A 19,138-nucleotide genomic window follows, 5' to 3' on the forward strand; every position below is an offset into this window, starting at 1 on the left:
CGTTTCCGCATTGGATACGGACATATCCAAAACGTTTCCAATTCCGGATACGCATTTCCGACCCGTTTCCCTTTTCAATACGGGATATGTGGGCATTTTCGCTTTTCCGTGCATCATAGGTTTTCAGTTATTCTCTAGTATCTGAAGAATCCGTGTATGGAAAACTCACATTTTGGAAAGCAAATTGTACTTTTTCTACTGCGTTAAATGAATTCCCTTTTTGTTTTGAGTTTTCAATTTATTTTGAAGGTTTGAATTCCCTTTTTGTTTTGAGTTTTCAATTTATTTTGAAGGTTTCAGATTCTTAGTTTCTTAGTTAAGTCTGCAGATCCTTTTTTTTTTTTTTTTTTTGATTTGTCAATCACACGGTGTCCTCAAAGGCTTCCTAGGCCCAGAGACTAATCCGTGCTCGGGGGATCTTGTCAGAACGCTTCCTCCCCCCTGGCCACCAAGAATATATTGAGATTTAACTCCAATAAGCGTCGCCGGGATTCGAACCCGGGTGTGGGGGTTCCACACCGGGTCTGCAGATCCCTTTGATCAGTTTAATCTGATGGTTTAGAGGGTCAAAGAACTTCAATTGCATTTGATTAGTGATGCTTTCTACAATATTTCACCTAGCTCATAAATGCAGAACTCGACTTGCCCTGTACATTCATTTCATTTAGATTGATTAGTGTTGCTTTAGATTAATTGCAGGACTCTCTCTTTACTGAAATGATGCTCTGTTTAGTATCCCTAGTTTTGATAGTAAACGTTCCAATCAGAACCAGTGGCTCTTCCAAGTGTGATTATCATTTTTTGGTTATTTTTGCAATCTCATCATTGTTGGTTATTTTTGCAATTTGAATTCCATTCATGCTTCTTCTTTATTTTCACTTACTACCTCATGGGATGGTTTATTTTTCTACTGTTAAGTGCAGATTGGTAACAAAGTTGATGAAGTACTTGATGAGACTCTTAGGCTTGAGGTTCATGCCAGTGGGGAAAGGTTTGTGTCGCTCATTCATACTCCATAATGATTCATGACAGTTTTTTGTTCTGGGAATTTTGAATCTGGAAATAGGAATCTTGTAAGTTGCAAGTGGAAATTTTGATTCAATTTTTCTTCTTAGTAATTGTTTGTATCGTTTGGATTTCACTTGTGGTGTCTACTGTCTTAGCTGAAGTGATACACAGAGCAGCTACAGACCAATTGGGGTTGGTGGGGAAGAAGTTTCTCTCGTCATGGATATATTCCACTTTTTATTTTCATAATTTGGTTTTTCAAATAGTGTACTTTGGTTTTGTTGTTTTCTCTTTTGATTATGTGAGTTCTGGGGTTATCGGGTCAGACTGTAACAAAAATGTTGAGATTAGTCTTCAGTTCTTCATGGCAGTTGTATTAAGGCCTGATACTCCTGCATAGAAACTAATTCTCAGGTCATACTAAAGTGCTATGCTTGATACTCCTGCATAGAAACTAATTCTTGAGTTCGAAGCAATATTTTAGAAGTTTGAGGTGAAAATTAGATTCCTATATTTGTGTAGGTACTATAAGTATTGTTAGAACCCGGAAGGAGTTCAAGGCTTTTGTTTAGATGCTTATTTGGAACTCCACCCTTGCAATTTTTAGTGTTGCTTGATTCTCTCTTGGTTAGGTGCTGTGCTTCAGTTACGATGTTCTCATTTTTGATATATTTTGCTTGTATTTTTCATCTCTATGTAACTTTTATTCAGGCATACACCTGATGAAAGTTCTGCTGTTATGGATACTTCTGAGGGTCTCGTTAACGTAAGAATGACTGACTAAAGAGAAGTACCAGGCAATGCTGAAGAAACTTAGCAGCAGGTTTGTATGCACGTCAGATTGTCTGTTCTTCAAGCAGCCAAGTTGGAAACTTGAAGAACCTGCGCTATGGCGCTTGGGCGAAACAAGTAATTGTGTTGCTGAGTTTGGAGCATTATGCAACAAATTCTAAATTCATTAATGGGGCATTGGCTTCGTCATTAATGGACAGGTTGGTTGTTTTCTATGCTCCATATGCTTGAGGTACTGGCTAGTGAGGGAAAGGTTTGTGTGGCTTATTGCACGGTGTCCTGTCCGACAGAATATATGTCTTTCTGGACTGTGTATACATGAATTTATGTGAAGAGCCAAAGATTTCCCTTAGTTTCCAAGGTGGAGAATCTGATTTAACATGAATATTCAAATCCTACTACAATGGACAGCACCGTGGAAGTTCTAGTTTCTTATGCCCTGTTGGAGTTGTATAATGGCATTCATGCGTTGTCTATTTGCACATAAATTGCTGTGAGTATTTACATCAATCATGTTTTACTAGAGTTTAGTTTGAATTTGTGTCTGCTTTTGTGCTCAAGTCCTGTTTTTGGCTCTCATATTTCAGCTTCCATTTTGTGTCAAGATATTGAAACAGAGTACTAGGTTTTCTGATGTATCCTTTGTTCTATAATTTGGTCATGCCTTTTGTTACTCTGTTGTCCATCTAGAAGGTATGTGGCTGTTGTAATAGATGACTGCATTATCCAAATCAGATCTCTACTGAACTGTTTCAAACTGTCCGTTCTTAGTTTTCCTTTGTGACATTCATCCTGACACAAGACCTGAAATACCCCTATTCTTGCATCATCCACTGATCTTTTTACAGGAGCTTTTAGAGAACTGACTCTGAAGCTGGATTTCATGGTGATTTTATGAATTCAGGAGTGTCCTTGATGGACTTGGGGTTCAGAAACCTCAAGTTTTAGTTGTAGCTAACTTCCTTCCTTGTTGCTGTGCGCTAGTTTTTTGTCGGGAGGAACAAGGAAGTGATGTATCCTTATGATGATCATTGGTTTAGACAGTGCATAGTGTTCATAGAGCCTGCATACAATCAGACAGAAGATGTGGTGCATCTGTCTCTAAGTAGACAGTTAGTAGCGGCTCTTTTCAAGTTCTTTGCTTGTGTAGCTTCCTTTATTACATTGTATATTTAGATGCTAAATTTAGTTGGTTTTGGTTTTGTTCCAACTTTTTTATGGTTAGTTCAAGGCAGAACAGAAAAAATTTCACCTCACGTTATTTTAGTTAGGAAGTAACTATATATCACTGTTTAACCCTTTATGGGGAGTGAAATTCACACTCCCTATTTTATTAAATCTGTTTAAACTATTTGAAACTGAAAGTAGCAATTTTGGATGGGATTGGTGCCATGATCTAGCATTTCTCTTGATCAGTCCTGAAAAATAAATTTTACATAGCATGTTGTAGTCAACACATGCTAGTATATCCTTTACCATGTCTTTAACAGTTATATCCAGCCCAAGACTTTCTATATCTTCGATCTTTTCCTGGTGTTTCTTTGGTATGGTCAATTCACATTTTATTGCCTTTTCTGTGCAGGAATTTCATCTAGTAGAAGCTCAACTGTAGGCTTTGAAGGATCTAATTTCAATTCTACCTAAATCTGTCATCAACTGCCCCGGATGGACCTGGTTCCAAGTCTCCTAAGTATGTTAAAATCATCTAAGCTTTAAATTTCCTGTTAGAAATTGCTTTTATTTGTCCATTGCATCTTCATAGTTAGGAAAATAATGGGTTACTACATGTTTTTCTTCTACTTGAGAAATGCATTAGTTAGGTATTTTAAAATAAACTTCTCTACACCTTGCAGTAGGTAACTTGCAGCCTTTCTACTTACCTGTTGTAACTACATGTTTGAACCTACGTGCACCAAGGGTTTTGGTACTTGAAATCGTAGCGTCATTCAGATTCTCATGACATCATGAACTTCATTTTTGATGCCTTTAGGTCCAAGAGGTTAACATGTCCATGGTTGTGTACTGGGTCCTAGATTTCGGGGCAGCAAAACATAATCTGGTGGTCAACAACATAACATTCTAGTTCATGGACCAAAATTCCTGTAAGTTTATACATCTCGATTACATATCTGGGTCATTTGTGTATCATTCCGAATTTATAGTACTCACATTTATTCTATCTAAAGACTCATACATAGTGGCAGTCCACAACTAACACCCGTATCTATCCACCAACTAGTTTGCCTAATTTGTTGTCGTGCTTATCTTTCTAATCTGTCTGACTAAGATAAAATTCCTAAAAGTGTGTGCAGCAAGGAAATGTTGATAATAGTTGTACAAAATAATATGATTTTGGGGTGTTCATAGAACCCTACGTATAAGCAAATCATTCGTAGTGCATAGTTTTTCTGCTGGATAATTTTTTTTTTTTCCTGCTGGATTTGGTGGAACACATAGTTGCATGGTTTAAATGATCGTTTATCGAACTGACTAAGGTCAGGAACTGCTTTTGTAGAAATAGTATCACTTAATCTTAAGAACTCTGTTAAAATAAGGATGTTGTACCGGTCATTTCAATTTGTAATAGAGAAAAAGAAGTAAAACTAGTCGAACCTAAGAATCAAAGATTGATGGCAGCTGATATTCTTGCCAAGGTCAGTGTCTCTAACTCTCCTGGATTTTGTCTCCTCCGAAGACCTCCTGCAATGGTCACCAGTACCTTACTTGATGAAATTGCTGCTGTAGCTCACCCCAGAATGTTTTCTAGCAGTCTGAGCTAGGCTCTTTTTTGCTTTTCTTTGTGGGCCATTGGCCCCCAATGTACCGCAAAAAAAGAAGAAGATTGTTATAGAGGATTTCCACTCTGTGCCTGAAGAGTTGGACCAGATTGCTGAACTTCTTTCAGCAAAAGCCAAAATGCTGGTTGTGTGTCTCTTGCTAGGGATCCGGCTATGTTTTTGGTGTTCAGCCCTCGAGTCCGAAGCACGTTTTGTGAACCAATGCCTATTTGAACTCTTATTGTAGAAGTGCAGTAATTGTCCGATCAAGCTTGAATGATAAGACCTCTTGTTTTGGGACTTAGTAATAGTAGGTATCCAATTTAGACATTTCTTAATGCTGAGCTGATATAGTCCTATAAACCTTTTCTTCCCAGTATGGCGGCCATGGTTATGGGGCATTTTACACTAGGTAACTAGATCAATGTGAAGCATGAGTTTTTTAAGAAGTTAATAGACATGGAATTCGCCTATTACTGTGTTTCTGTATGTGGTATATGTTATTATGAGCAATAAGAGCTGAACTTGATTATGGGTCACAAATCTTTGCTAAATCCAGCTTTTTGGATATACTGTATTGTGATGATATACTCCTGAAAATACTGTATGTCTCTGTAGGTAAATTTAGAATCAGCGCTGTATACTGCTGGTGCTTTAGATTATATGACTGCAAGCACATTTACATTGTTTATAAATGTGATGAAGGAAAAACAAAGTGTTTGGAAGTGCACTGATTTAATTTTTTTTGTTTTTTGTTTTTTTGGTTATTGCAAGGATGAAACTGAAGGGTTCTCAAATTTTATTAAAAAAAAAAAAAATTTGTTGCTTATACCACATGTCCCTAATTGACTTAATCATTTGATGTTCAACTACACCTATGTATAATTTGTTGCTTGGATTATGTTTGGATAAGTGTTGCTGTTATGAAGATTTTGATGCATTCAAACGTGCACCTTTGGTTACTGAGAAAATGGCTGAAAGAGAAGGATATAAGACATTTGATTATGTTCACTTTGGTTTAAACAGACTTTTGAGTCCTGTGAATGCGACTATGAGAATTTTAGATCTTTTTCAGTTACATGTGTTTATTTGAGTGTTGCTGTTGTAAAGCTTTTATTCAGTCATAATGTGCACTCTTTGTTACTGAGGAGGAAATGTGTGAAAGAAGGATATAAGATATTTGATAGTGCTGTTTGGTTTAATCAGACTCTGAGTCTTGCAAAAGTGACTGTGAGGAGTGTAGATACTTTTTACTTCAGGTTACATGTGTTTGCTCAAGTGTTGCTGTTAAATAGCTTACCATTTTGTAATGTAAAATTTGATTTTTTTGGATATAAGATATCAGATAGTGCCGTTTTGTTTATGATACTTTTGATTTTTTTGACTGAATCTTTATGGACATTAATAGCATAATTTGGCTTACAGAGTCTGATGAACCCTGCCAGATCCATCTCTCTTCATCTGTAGAGTCCACTACTGCAAATGGCAATTCCTGCCATATCTCTTGGAGTGTTGCTAAATCAAGTGAATTTGATGGCTCAAAGTTTTGTTCTATGGGGTTGAGGTTGTAGCAAGCTTTCTCAAGCAAGCTCGGATTTTTTTCTTGAACGTTCTGCTGGTGTGGATGCTAGATCCAAGAAGCTTCTGGACGCACTGGTTGAGATTGTTATAGAGGGCTTCCAGTCCGTGCACGATTTGACTATTGGTGTGTTGGGTTTGGAGCTAGGATGATCACCATCGATAACAAACCAATCAAGCTCCACGGTTTGTCACCTTCCTTCATGCTTTAATTTTCATTTTTTTTTTTTTGGAATATATATACATGGAATTCTGAAGCTATTCTATTCTCAATCAAATATGAATTTATCAGGCTGGTCAAGAGTCATTCAGATCCATTACACGATCCTACTATAGAAGAGGAGCCGCTGGCGCTTTGCTTGTCTATGTCATCACCAGGTACGCTTTCAATTTCAATGATTCAACCACACTGGATTATCTTGGACCGTCGCACTATTCTTTCATATATTCCAGAATGCCTTTGTTCTCTTGACAAGTTTGCAGGTGTTCTTTTTGGTCTAATTTAAGTCATTTTTGGAGATGGTGTTTTTATAACATTCACTGGGCACAACTCATAATTTATCAATCCAGTGGGGTTGGGCTTAATAAGGCTCGGTAACAACCCCAATCCAGACCCAATCATAGTATACAACTCTAGTAAAGAGCATGAATACGCTTTTTTGATTTCTATTTGTTGCTATCTTCCACTCAGTTCTATGCATTTATGGCATGCTAAGCCACTGGTACTGATAAGATGGCATTTGCGTTTACTCTTAGGAGAGAAACTTTTAATCAATTGGCTAGCTGGCTAGAGGATGAGAGGCAGCATGCAAATGCAAACGTGACCATAATGTTAATTGGTAATAAGTGTGATCTTGCTCATAGACTAGCTGTGAGCACACAGGAAGGGGAGCAATTTGCAACGGAACATGGATTGATCTTCATGGAGGCCTCTGCTAAAACTGCTCAGAATGTTGAGGAGGTGACCCACATGGACTTATTCATACAAAATCATGGTCTTCATGATCTTTGATCTTTCCTTTATTAGTACTGAATACTTTTTTGGTTCGTTCCAGGCATTCATAAAAACTGCTGCAACCATATACAAGAAGATTCAAGATGGCGTTTTTGATGTATTAAATGAGGTTTGTTTTTCTGTTTCTGCATATCTTGCAGTATAGGTCCTCATACATCTTGTAGTTGACATTATAAGAAAACATGTAGGAGGTTACTGCAGTTTATGTAGGGTGTCAGCAGTGCCATGTTTTCGATTGAAAACTTGCTTTTGTAAATGTCTAGAAGAATGATCGACTTTATGTTACTACAGAGCCATTTTGTGATTGCATTTTATAACAAGTGGCTTCACATTAGATTTTTACTTGATTGGTTATTTTCATTGCTTAGAATATACTCAATTAGTGGTCAGCAACTATAATAGGTAAAGCTCTCATTTGAAATATCTCATATCCTGTTGTCTTTGTTATACAAGGACGATGACGGGTTTTGGCTCACAGTATGTGTTGACTCTGTAAAAACAGTTGAGATTTCCATGATCTTGAACTGTTACCGTAGCCCTCACCGTAGCCCTTAATGTTTATTTATATTTTTTTAAACTGTAAATATTGACTGAAATTTATGCTTCATCAAAGTATACTTTTCTTCCTTCCTTCCAAAAAAAAAAAAAAAAAACACACACACACACACTCTTTGCTTTAATACTTAATCTTTTGCTGGTCAATAGTGGACTTGATGTATCAACTCATACAATTAGATGTGTTGCCACAAAAAGGTACCAAATCATTGAGGGTTTATCTCAGAGATTGTAGCTTTCTGATCAGTCATAGAGACTTTAGTTACGGTCATGCTTCATCAATCACCAATTTTTGACAAAGTTGAGCAAGCTAGTCTATTAACCACTTTTGTGGTTGCAAAGAGGGAAATGATACTGCAGCTTGATTTATATTTAAGTCTCTTGTATTGCTTTACAATTCTGACTGAGAATAGGCTCGCAAAGTTATGTCCATCTTGAGTTGATTTCAAAGACCAGGAACAAAGGGAACTAGGATGGCTGAAGCCTGAAAATTTCATTCTCTATGGAACTGATAACCTATTTGACTAGGCTGTAAATATTATATCACGAGTTTGTACAGAACCTAAGCATTGTCTTTGTGATACGTACTTATTCAGTTGGGGATAGGGCATATTCTACTTGGAAAGGATTTTTAAGTTCACATATTCTAGTTGAAAAGCAAATGTAATTGGTAGCTGAGAAAAAAAATATGAAGTTGGGGAGCCAAGTGCTATGTGTGAATTGGAGAGTTTTTCTTTGGTTTAGAAAGTTGAATATAAATTAGAACCAGCCCTTGGCTACGCATGAAGTGTCATTTAATTCCCTACTCATTTTTAGGAAGCATGAACATGTCAAATCTACTCGAGCAATTTAAGTAACTTGGAGCCTTCAGTTCAAATGGCTCTACTAACCTGTTGCTCTCTCTTAGTGGTGCATTGCATGATATAGTTTTGCATTTTGAAAGTTGCTTGCTTATTCTTTTAGTCAGGTCTTTGATTTTATTTTTAGACATATTTGCTGGTAAGAAAAATGCAAATAATTCAACAAGTACTCTATGTTTCTTTAACTTGCTGTTTCACTCTTATTGTAGGTACTACTACTTGTGCGTTTTCTCCAGCATGAGTATAATCTTGGCCGACCTTTCAACCAAGTAATTTCATTTGCCATGTTATATATTTGTTTATTAGTATGTGTGGTTTATACTGGATGCGTTGCCTCTGAAAATCACCTCGGCCTATACAGCCGAGGGATCAAGGAACAAATGTCCTTCTTGATGAATAGATGCGGAGCGTGCCAGCACACGGCCAGAAGGCCAAGTGTGCAACTGTAGGTGTAGTGGATGTAGATCTGACTTATCAAGCAATCGTTAGCCGAGGAAGGAACTTATTCTCGGCTGCGGTTCGATGCCTCTAGATTAAGGACTTGGTGGCTGAAGGTCGGGCGAGTTAGGTGCGGTTGTGAGAGTATGAGTAAATATAAGATTAATAGCTACTTATGCGACTACAAATAGTAAATAGCACGATCAAACAAGTAAAGCATAAAGACAATAAGGAGCAAATAAACATAATAACAACGAAACTAAAAACTGGAATGGCCGCAAATCATTAACTATTGTTTGAAAGAAAACAAAGAGAACAATTCAAAATCAATACTAGGCTACAAGAAAGGTAAAGTAACTGAGATTGTAACTAGCAGAGCAAATAAACTAAGGAAACAGACGGAAATTCTACCCACGCAAACGGTAAGACGAAATAAGAAAAGCTTGATGGCTTGAGTTTCTGGAGTTGTGTCTGTTTGTCTTCTGTCGATGCTTCTATTTATATCGGCTGCTTTATGACTTGAACTGATCTCTTGACTCTTTGAAGTTGAGTGGAATTCGGCCTCCTCTTGCCTCAGTGACTCTATCTTGATTCGGCTTCAATACTTATCGTCGGCTGACTTGACGCTGGACTCTATCTGGATTGGCTTTGATGGACGTCATCAACGGCTACAATTAATCTTGAAGTAGGCTTATCTTGGATTGAACTCTCCTCATCGGCTGACATGAACTTCAAGTCGATTGAAATACTACTTGATCAAATTTCATCTTTATCGCTTATCGGCCTCTTCTGGCAATCGGCCATTATCTTTCTAAGTTGAGTTCGGATTGGAAACCAATTAGAGTATTGGCCAACGGGCTTTTAGACAATAAACCAATGACTACGGGCCAGCCGATAACCAATAACCTAGCTTCGTCTGACTCATGTTGGACCAACTGAAGTGTCCACTTATTCATCGGCCAACATTTCTAGCTACCGGCCCAAATTACTTGTAGAGCGGCTCATTGTAATTAGAAATGACTATGCACATTAGTTATGTCCTAGTGGCCATGCAAATGTGGGTACAAACAGGATGACAATATATCATACTAGCATTTATAATCTACTCTTTTGTATGATATAGTAGGCTACTTTGTATATTTATAGTTTTTCCATGGATCATAATACGATTGTACTGTGGCTTCTAATAATTTTTAACTGTTTTGTTGTACTATGTGTAAAAACATGTATTTAACTTGAGAAACAAGAATATAAGTATTGTAGTATTTAAAAGCTTAATTAAAAATGGTGAACTTCGAGTTTTAATACTTCAGATCTAGAAGGGGCATAACAGGTTTTCGGAAGTGATCTTATGGAAACTTGAAAATATATTTTCACGGACAGGTTTTTCATTATTGCTGGGTAGAATATTCTCTGGTTTATGTCAATTGATAGGTGGACAGGGTATTAAAACCGTTCCTCGATTTAAAATGCAAGCTTAACCAATGAGTTCATTAACTCGAGAGAAAAAATTCTGTAATGCCATGAAGTGAAGGAACTCAATTGTCGAGATAGTGACAATAGGGTATAATGCATTAATTCAATGGTAATTTCTGAGAGACCATTTCTTATTCTAGAAATTAAAATCCCAAAATTGCAGCCCTTTGTCTCGACTGATAATGAATGCATTTAACCAAATTTTGAATATTTGTATGTGTGATTTAGTAATATGCTAATACTCCTTTCAATTCCTCTGGATCCTCACCCTCCTTGTCATTTTATTATTTGATGTTAGTATCTCTATACATTTGCAGGCTTGAAGAGGATTGAGCTCTGTGCAATTGGAACCAAAATGGACGATACCAGCTCTGTTGGCATCAAATGTGGTCTCGATTACTGTTATTTTCGAGTTACCTATATGCTACTAGCTTATGATGTTCGAGCACTAGCTTTTTGTTGATAGTTTGTTACTTTTCTAGCTGTTACTAATGTTCTTGTCTCTGACATGTCTAGCTGCCATATTTTATTTTTTTATTTTTTATCGGAACCTTACTGCCATGTTGAATGGAAAATTTTTGGAGATGTCAGAAATTTTGAAGTTTTTCCTAGCATCGCTTTATTTTAATTTTTGGTGGTTACTGAGTACTGACGATGGCTTGCCGGATACATCTTAGTAAGGGAGCAAAAGAGGGCAGGTGCATGGGACATGTGCAATTGTTCAAGACCACCTTGATTACAAGCTAAATCCTAGCATGTCCATGTATAGAATTTCTTAATCTTGTTGTCAATCTATTCCATACATGGAAATAGAAATTGTGTGTGTTCCTTGGAGAAATCAAGTTTAAATTACTTTCATTGTATAGAACTAGTGTATAAATTACTTTCTGAATATAGATATGTATAAAAAACTTCTAGGTTAAACTTGCACACATGCAGATAATCTGTAATGCATTTGGTGGTAAAAAACTTCTATTTTGCTTATTCCAACTTCTAGAAAGTTAGTGTAAGTACTTGATATGACCAAACTAGAGTGTCTATATATGCTGAATATATGACAAACGGGACTAGGCTTCAATCACAACTTGATGCTCAATTCAGACACCTAACCTGTTTAACATCGTCATCAAATTTCTTTAAAAACTACCACCCTTCATTTCTACTCTAATGGTGACAAGAGCTTTAGGTTTGGTCACCATGCCATCTCTTTACAACATGTTTCAACATCCAAATTGCTCCAATGCTAAAATCAAGAACAAAAAATGGCTTTTAATGCCAGTCTACCAGATTGGAAGAATTTGTGTGGATGAGTTTGGAATTATGTTTTGGAGAAACAGATAAGCATTTAAGGTTGCATTTGAAATTAGCACTAAAAGAAACTTCAATGTTGGGAGTCTCCACTTATTATAAATTGTTAAATGAATCGTTTATTGGTCATTAACATGTTTTTTAAGTTCAAGTTGATGACATTTACCTAAGTAATAAGATGCTTATATTATATTATGTGGAATATTGCAATGCAAATATGCAATGGCCAAATAAAGTCGGTGAATGCTAATAAACACAATTTTACAAATTCAGAAAATGCTGAGCATGCCATTTTAATTTGGGTGCGGCTATTATCACCCTCCTTACTTATTACACCCTACATTTTAATTTAGTTATTAAATTTACTTATTTAACCAATTTCTTTTTCCAAGAATATCCTTATATGACATATCCAATTAAAAAATAAATATTTTTAACGAAAATCTCTCATTTAATTTATACTCATAAAAAATTAAAATTTATTAAGGTTTCATAATAAAATCATAATCTGATTTACTCCCATTTTAAAAATTTTTTCTTTCAATTTCAATGCTCTCTATTTCAATCTATGTAAAAAGATAAGTAAATTTACAACTATGATCAATGAAGAAGAGATTGATTTTTTTTTCTTCGTGTTTTAAATTTTTACTTTCAGTGTTCACAAAGAATATTGCAAAGATTTTGATGAAGTTAAAGGTAATGGTTTTGTGAATTGAATAATGAATTAACGATGAGGAGGCAACAAAAAGACAAAAAAATAGTAATAAATTCAAATTTGGGTGGAGAAAATGAAGATTAATGTTATCCAATGAGAAATTACGTAGTCTTTGTATTTAGGGATAATGCTCATACACCCGGTTTCTGATAAAATACTTCCCAAAAACCCCACTAAACTATTTTTGTTCCTCTCCACCCAGACTTCTGTCCTTTTCATTCCTTCTCACCCAACTCTTCCTTTTCTCTCCCGATCATATCCTTTAAGATATCTTTTGCATAGTACGTTCTGTTTCCTTTTTTTTTTTTCAAAATCTTTGATGAAACGTGGTGGGCCCATTTTTTATTTTATTTAAACAGAAGCATGATACGAATTCATCCTCTATCCTAAAGGTAAACAGTACACTTTACTATTCATAATTCCGATTGTTGACAGACTCGAATTAATAGCCATCTGCAAAATTACAAGCAAAGAACTGCAAAAGGAAAGAGAAAAATTGAGAAAACTAAAAGCCTATAGAGATAATCTTGATAGAGAATCACCTAACTATTGGGATATTATCTATAGACTACAGACTAGAATCTATCAAATAGAAGAAGAGATAGATAATCTCTTAGATGTTCTGAAAGAGGAACAAAAACCTCTTGATTATTTGAGCATTGGTTAGATCCGCACATCACTGGTATCAAAGCTTGTAAAATAGCTCAAGGAGAACCCCTCCTTAATGGGGACAATGTCAGAATTGTTACTAGAGAAAATAAATTCTCTACTGAAATCTTCTGATGAGAAATATCAGAAGTTGTTACTAGAAATATCTAGATGTCAGTCGACTCTAGAAAAATTTCCTGCTATAATCCACCAATTGGAAAGATTGGAAAACAAACTGGATTATATCAAAGAGCTTCCAAAAACGGAAGAAGAAAAACTAACAAGTGTTAGTAGAAAAATCAAAGAACAGCAAAAAACGCTGGATTCTATACTGAAGGACAAGAAATTGCCTACAGTAAAAAAGAAGACTAATGGATTCAAACCATTAGAAAAACCAGACACAAATCGTGTTCCAAACATGATTTTTCTGGAACCATATACTAGTCAGACTAGTATCCGGTATGAAAACCCGGAAAAAAGAGAAATGAAGATGTTAAGCATCTTTGGAAAAAGAAAGGAGTTCAACTTCTAAATGCCGAAGAATTTGAGTTCAATGAGATTGAACAAGAAGTAAAAAATTCTTCAATCCCAAAGTTAGATTTCAAACAGATCTACAAAAGAGGAAAGTTTGATCTAATGGACAGCCATTATTTTAAACTACTGGAGATTACAACCCCAGCAACCGCCGGTGGAGAGACTGATCTTCTACTGATCACTCTAGCAGAAGTTGCCAGAGCACAAGCAAAAAAATATCAATTTATGCATATTGGAGCAGTCCAAGTAGGCATAAATCTGCTTGCTCGAGAAGGTATAAACTGTTCAGTCCTCTGTGTGCTACAGGACAACAGGTTAACAGACTTCCAAGCTAGTCTGTTAGGAACACTCGAAGCATCTTTATGTGATCAAGTGGCATATTTCAACTGCTTCCCCAACTTCACCACCAGCTTGAAAGATGCAGCTCATTGTCTCAGACTGAGAGTCAAGACAGATGGCATATCCATGAAAGAAGATATGCAAGAACTAGCAATAGTATACAGGATATACTATAAATTGATGAGTACTACAGTAGCCCCTAAGACACGGATTACAAATATCCCAGGTCTTACTACTGGATTCCTCACCAATCAGAAGAACCATTCACAGCAGATCCACAAAGTTACTTGGAATGAAGTAACATTTCCTCTTGAATGGAAACTATCCGGTCCAAAAAAGCAACCGGAAGGAGCAAAAGCAAAAATCTACGAGAGTAGAAGAACTGGAGAAATCAGCCTCAACTTCGACAATCACAGAAAAAGTGATGTCTGTCCTGAGAACCTCAGGATAAACAGCAATCTTCTGAGAAGAAGCTACAGCACCAGAGAAGCAAGTATCAGTGGTACAAAACCCACTATAGAAGAGCCAATATCAGAAGAAGATCTGGAAGCTGATCTAAACAGACCAGTCCATATGTTTAGAGCCAAAAGACTCTATGATCTTTATGAAGAAGCTGAGAATTGTGAAAATCCTGAACGATTAGAAAAACTAATCGAAGAAATGAAAGAATTCAAATTCAGAAAGACAAGAAAAGTCTTTCCTTATCAAGATATTGAAATGGAAGATGGAGAAAGCTCCAGAACTTTCATCAAAAAAGAAACAAGGGAAACAAAACTCCCATTCCAAAAAGCCCCCACGGGTAAAAAAGGAGAAAGAAATTCTCAAAGATTTGTCCCAGAAGACAATCTGCCCAGAGTTCCTATCACAAACTACGGAATCTGGTTGAATCTAGACAAGAGTCTAGACAAAAGAAAAACTATTGACCAATGGGTAGACAGCCTGATGATGGCTTCTGCACTCACCCTTGGAAAATTTGAAGCACCAGATTTGCAGGTGTACTATGAAACTACTCTCACTGGAGTAGCAAAAAAGTATTACCTATCCTTCAAAGAAACTGCCAGAGGAAGAGACTGGCTTGAAGAGATAAAAAATTCAAAATCTCCGTATGATTTTGCAGTACCCATGTACGATCAGTTCTGTGGAGATCTCTCAAATCTGAGTGATAAAGCTAAAGAAACGGCGAAATCAAATATCTATGCTCTCAAAATCTGTGACATGAGATATTTTGAAGAATACCTGAATGAGTTTCAGGAATATTACTGTACTATTGGTGAACTAGAGAATACTGATCTAGTCAACCTGTTGCACAGAAAGCTCCCTGAACCATGGAGAACAGTTGTGAGAGAAAGCATAGCTGAAAAACCAATTGAAAGATTTTCAGTTGGAGGAATTGCCGACAGAATCCGGCAACTACTGAAGGAGCAATGCAAAGCCAATCTTAGAGCTAAGATGGCCAAAAAACAACTCAAAGGAGTTGAAAATTTCTGCTATGGAATACTTGATATGCCCACAAACTGGGGATGTCATGAATCCAAATTCCACAGGAAAAAGAAAAAAGAAAGATATTACTCTAAAAAATTCAAAAAGAGTAATCAGAAGAAGAATTGGAAGTTCAAGAAAAGTTCCAATTACCAGAAGCAACAAAAAGAAGGTCTAGAAAAAAAATTCTTCAAGAAAAAGAAGAATTCTTCTCAGCATAAACAACCTAGCAAGAAAGCTTGCAGATGTTGGTTGTGCAAAGCCGAAGGACACTATGCAAATGAATGTCCAGAAAAGGGTAAAAGATCTACTAAAGCTCTCTTTGAAGAATATGAGCAAATAGTAGAAGTAGCAAATATGAAAGGCTACGAAATAGCCTATTCTGATGATGAAGAAGATAGCAGGTCAGTCTATTCTGCCTGGTCTGACGAGTCTGAAGAAGAAACTTCATCAGTAGAGTCTGAGAATGATTCTGAAGTAGAGTACTTCGAATCCAGACAAATGAATGTTTTGAAGATCAAAAACTGGGAAGAAAGCAAGACAGAATCCTTCATGTCTTCCTATCAGGTGAACCCTGGTTCATTCGTTTGTGACTACTGCTTCTGTCACGAAAAGAATGGTCTTCCTATGTTCTGTGAAGAGTCTAAGAAGACTTATCATAAAGAATGCTTCATAGCTGAAGCAAGAAGAAAAACCAAGAATGGTCTTGTCAGCCAGCTGGTTGAACAAGAATATGAAGAGTATTTTGCCGAACAAAAGGCAAAAGAAGTAGAAACCCTGTTCCGGGAAACCATGGAACAACCTTCTTCCTCGAAAAAGGAAGAAATCATCGATGAAGAAAAAATCGATGAGGATATTGAACTAGTTGAAATACCAGAAAACGTTGAAATACCAGAAAACGTTGAACTGGTAAAACCACCAGAAACAGTTCATCTCTTGGAAAGACAGGAGACTACTGACACATGGGATCTACTTGGCCAACCATCAGGCAAGTTTGATTATAAAGTCAGATATGATCCTCCATCCTGGTTCAAAAATTCGGATAACCAAGAGATAATTCCTACAGATTGGGATGATATTGATAAGTCATCTACTCAGGAAAATGTTCCGAAAGAAGAATGTAAACCATTCATTCCAACGGAACAAGCTCAAGAAAATGAGCTTCATCAGTCAAAAGTCGTCTCTACAAGTAAATACAGCAACTACATAGAGATTGGACTAAAATTCCCTGATCATAAAAAATATCATCTACATGCCTTTGTAGATAATGGATCAGGATTTACTGTTGCAAAGAGATTTGCAATTCCAGATGAACTCTGGAAAGAAGATAAGAAAAAATCAGCTACTGGTGTTACATTTGATGGAAGCCATCTCACCATGAAAAAAGTAGCAAAAAATGTTCATATCACCATTGGTGGAGGAACATTTATCATCCAGAATGTTTGGCAATCTGAAGGCCAAGGCTCTGATTTCTTGTTGGGAAATGATTTTATTCTCCAACAACGTTTCATTCAGGATGAAGAAGCGATAGGCTTCAGAAAAGGAGAACGGGTGTTCTGGGCAGACCGGCTCACACATGCATTCAGTGTGGTAGGTCCCGGTTTTACGGTGCACTATCAGAGATCGCAACAGAATAGTGGTGATCTTACCCCATACAAACCCAAATTTGAGCCTATACTCCAAATCAAACAACAAGAAGAACTGCTTGTTGAAGAATCTTCCGAAGAAGAAAAAGAAGAAACTAGTGAAGACGAAGAAGCTAGTTTCATCCTCGAGCATAACCTCAAGCACTTTCAGAACAAGCTTGAGTCTCAACAAACTCCCACTCTTGACAAAATCAAGAAACTACTCGAGCAGAATGTAGACACAAATCCTCAGAAGTTTTGGGAAAAAGACCCAGTGGTCTGTGAATTAAGATTGCATGACATGAACGCTATCTGCCATGTCAAAGCCATTCCTCAGTATAAAGAGGAAGATCAAAAGGAATTCAGAAGTGATATTGAAGATCTCTTGAAAAAGAGATTAATTCAACATTCCACTAGCCCTCATCATGCTCCAGCATTCTATGTGAGAAATCATGCAGAAAATCTACGAGGAAAAGCTAGAATGGTTATTGACTACAGAGATGTCAATAAGAAGACTGTCAAAGACGGATATCAGATCGCTCAAGTCAGAGTCCTAATCAACCAGCTCAGAGGAGCTAAAGTCTTTTCGAAATTCGATGCAAAGTCGGGTTTCTGGCAGGTCAAGATGCATCCAGAGAGTATCCCTCTCACTGCATTTGGAACACCACAAGGTCATTACGAGTGGCTGGTAATGCCTTTTGGTCTAAAGCAAGCTCCCTCAATCTTCCAAAGAAAGATGGACAACATCTTCAAGCATGTATCGGAGTTCTGCGTCGTCTATATAGATGACATCCTGGTCTTCTCCAAAAACAGAGAAGAACACATGAAACACCTCCATGAGGTAACAAAGCTGATAGTTCAGCATGGAATTATCCTAGGAGAAAAGAAAATCTTCTTTATCCTTGATGAGGTAGATTTCCTAGGGATAAACATCAAGAATGGAGTGATAAAACTCCAACCTCATATTCTTGAAAAGATCTGGAAGTTCCCAGACAGAATTCCTGATGCTAAGAGTCTAGAGAGATTCCTTGGTGTCATAAATTATGGGAGAGATTTCATCCCTAAAATCTCAGGATTAACAGCAATGTTATCTCCCAAGACAAGCTCCAAACGAAAATGGAACTTCACAGAAGAGGATGAAAAGATCGTGAAGCAGATAAAAAATCTCTGCAAAAACCTCCCTCCTCTCCAACAACCAGAAGAGAATGATGAGATTATCCTCCAAACTGATGCGAGTGATAATTACTGGTCTGGTGTTGTTTTGGCGAAAGCGCCTGGAACCAACATTGAAAAGATTTGCAAATTTTGTAGCGGCAAGTTCAGCCCTGCAGAACTGAATTATCCCACAGGGGAAAAAGAAATCTCAGCTGTCAAGAAAACGATTTTAAATTCTCCAGCTTTTCTTGGAAAACCCTTTACTGTTCGCACCGATTGTGCCAGAGTAAAGAATTTCAAAAATTTTAAACTTGATAAAGCTGCTGACAGAGGAAGATTAGCAAATTGGCAATTATTTCTTAACCAATATGATTATACTGTTGAATTAATTGCAGGAAACAAGAACTATCTCCCAGACGCATTGACCAGAGAATTGGCAATGTTCAGCCAAAGAGAAGACGACGAAGGTCGTAATCCCAGAAGTAAAAGGCCTGGGAAAGAACAAGAACCTGAAGAAGATCCAAAAGAAACCAAAGAAAAAATCCTTAAAAGGTTTCTGCTAAGCTCAAAAAGCTTGGCCTCAACTGATCAATCCCAGGGTAAAGGATTGGCTAGCCCGTCTCAAACGGCAGACGGTAAAGGCTCGTCAAGACCGTTGATGGCTGCTGCTTTGCCAAAAAGCAGACCAACTCCTAGTGGAGTTATAAATGTTTTTAATTATGAATTAAGAACTTTTGATACTCCTGTGTTCAGAACTGGCAGGAGACTAGCTTATCACCAGAAGGCAATCCTGGATAATCTTTTATTTGCCTTTCAAGAAAGAAGCAGTGGTCTAA

The 19,138-nt window shown here is 36.9% G+C and overlaps 1 protein-coding gene across 7 annotated transcripts; it reads left to right on the forward strand.

Moving 5' to 3' along the window:
• The first annotated feature begins 486 nt into the window (after positions 1-486).
• On the forward strand, positions 487-11,110 carry LOC112199505 (ras-related protein RABB1c). Of its 7 annotated transcripts, XR_005809412.1 has the most exons (11): positions 489-991; positions 1,720-1,831; positions 2,001-2,293; positions 3,383-3,490; positions 3,791-3,902; positions 6,003-6,341; positions 6,448-6,533; positions 6,912-7,116; positions 7,211-7,279; positions 8,795-8,854; positions 10,817-11,110. XR_005809412.1 is itself a non-coding variant. In XM_040517798.1 (6 exons), the coding sequence occupies exons 3-6, from the start codon at positions 6,985-6,987 to the stop codon at positions 10,820-10,822; spliced, it is 267 nt and encodes an 88-aa protein (XP_040373732.1). In that variant the 5' UTR covers positions 6,003-6,341; positions 6,448-6,533; positions 6,912-6,984; the 3' UTR covers positions 10,823-11,110. The 7 variants fall into 7 exon arrangements, 1 of the variants encoding a protein (XP_040373732.1); XR_005809413.1 differs by having other exon boundaries at positions 487-991; positions 1,720-2,293; positions 6,023-6,341; XR_005809410.1 differs by having other exon boundaries at positions 488-991; positions 1,720-2,293.
• The last annotated feature ends 8,028 nt before the right edge of the window (positions 11,111-19,138 follow it).

Source organism: Rosa chinensis, chromosome 4 (genome assembly GCF_002994745.2).
Source record: "Rosa chinensis cultivar Old Blush chromosome 4, RchiOBHm-V2, whole genome shotgun sequence".
NCBI classification, from domain to species: Eukaryota; Viridiplantae; Streptophyta; class Magnoliopsida; order Rosales; family Rosaceae; genus Rosa; species Rosa chinensis.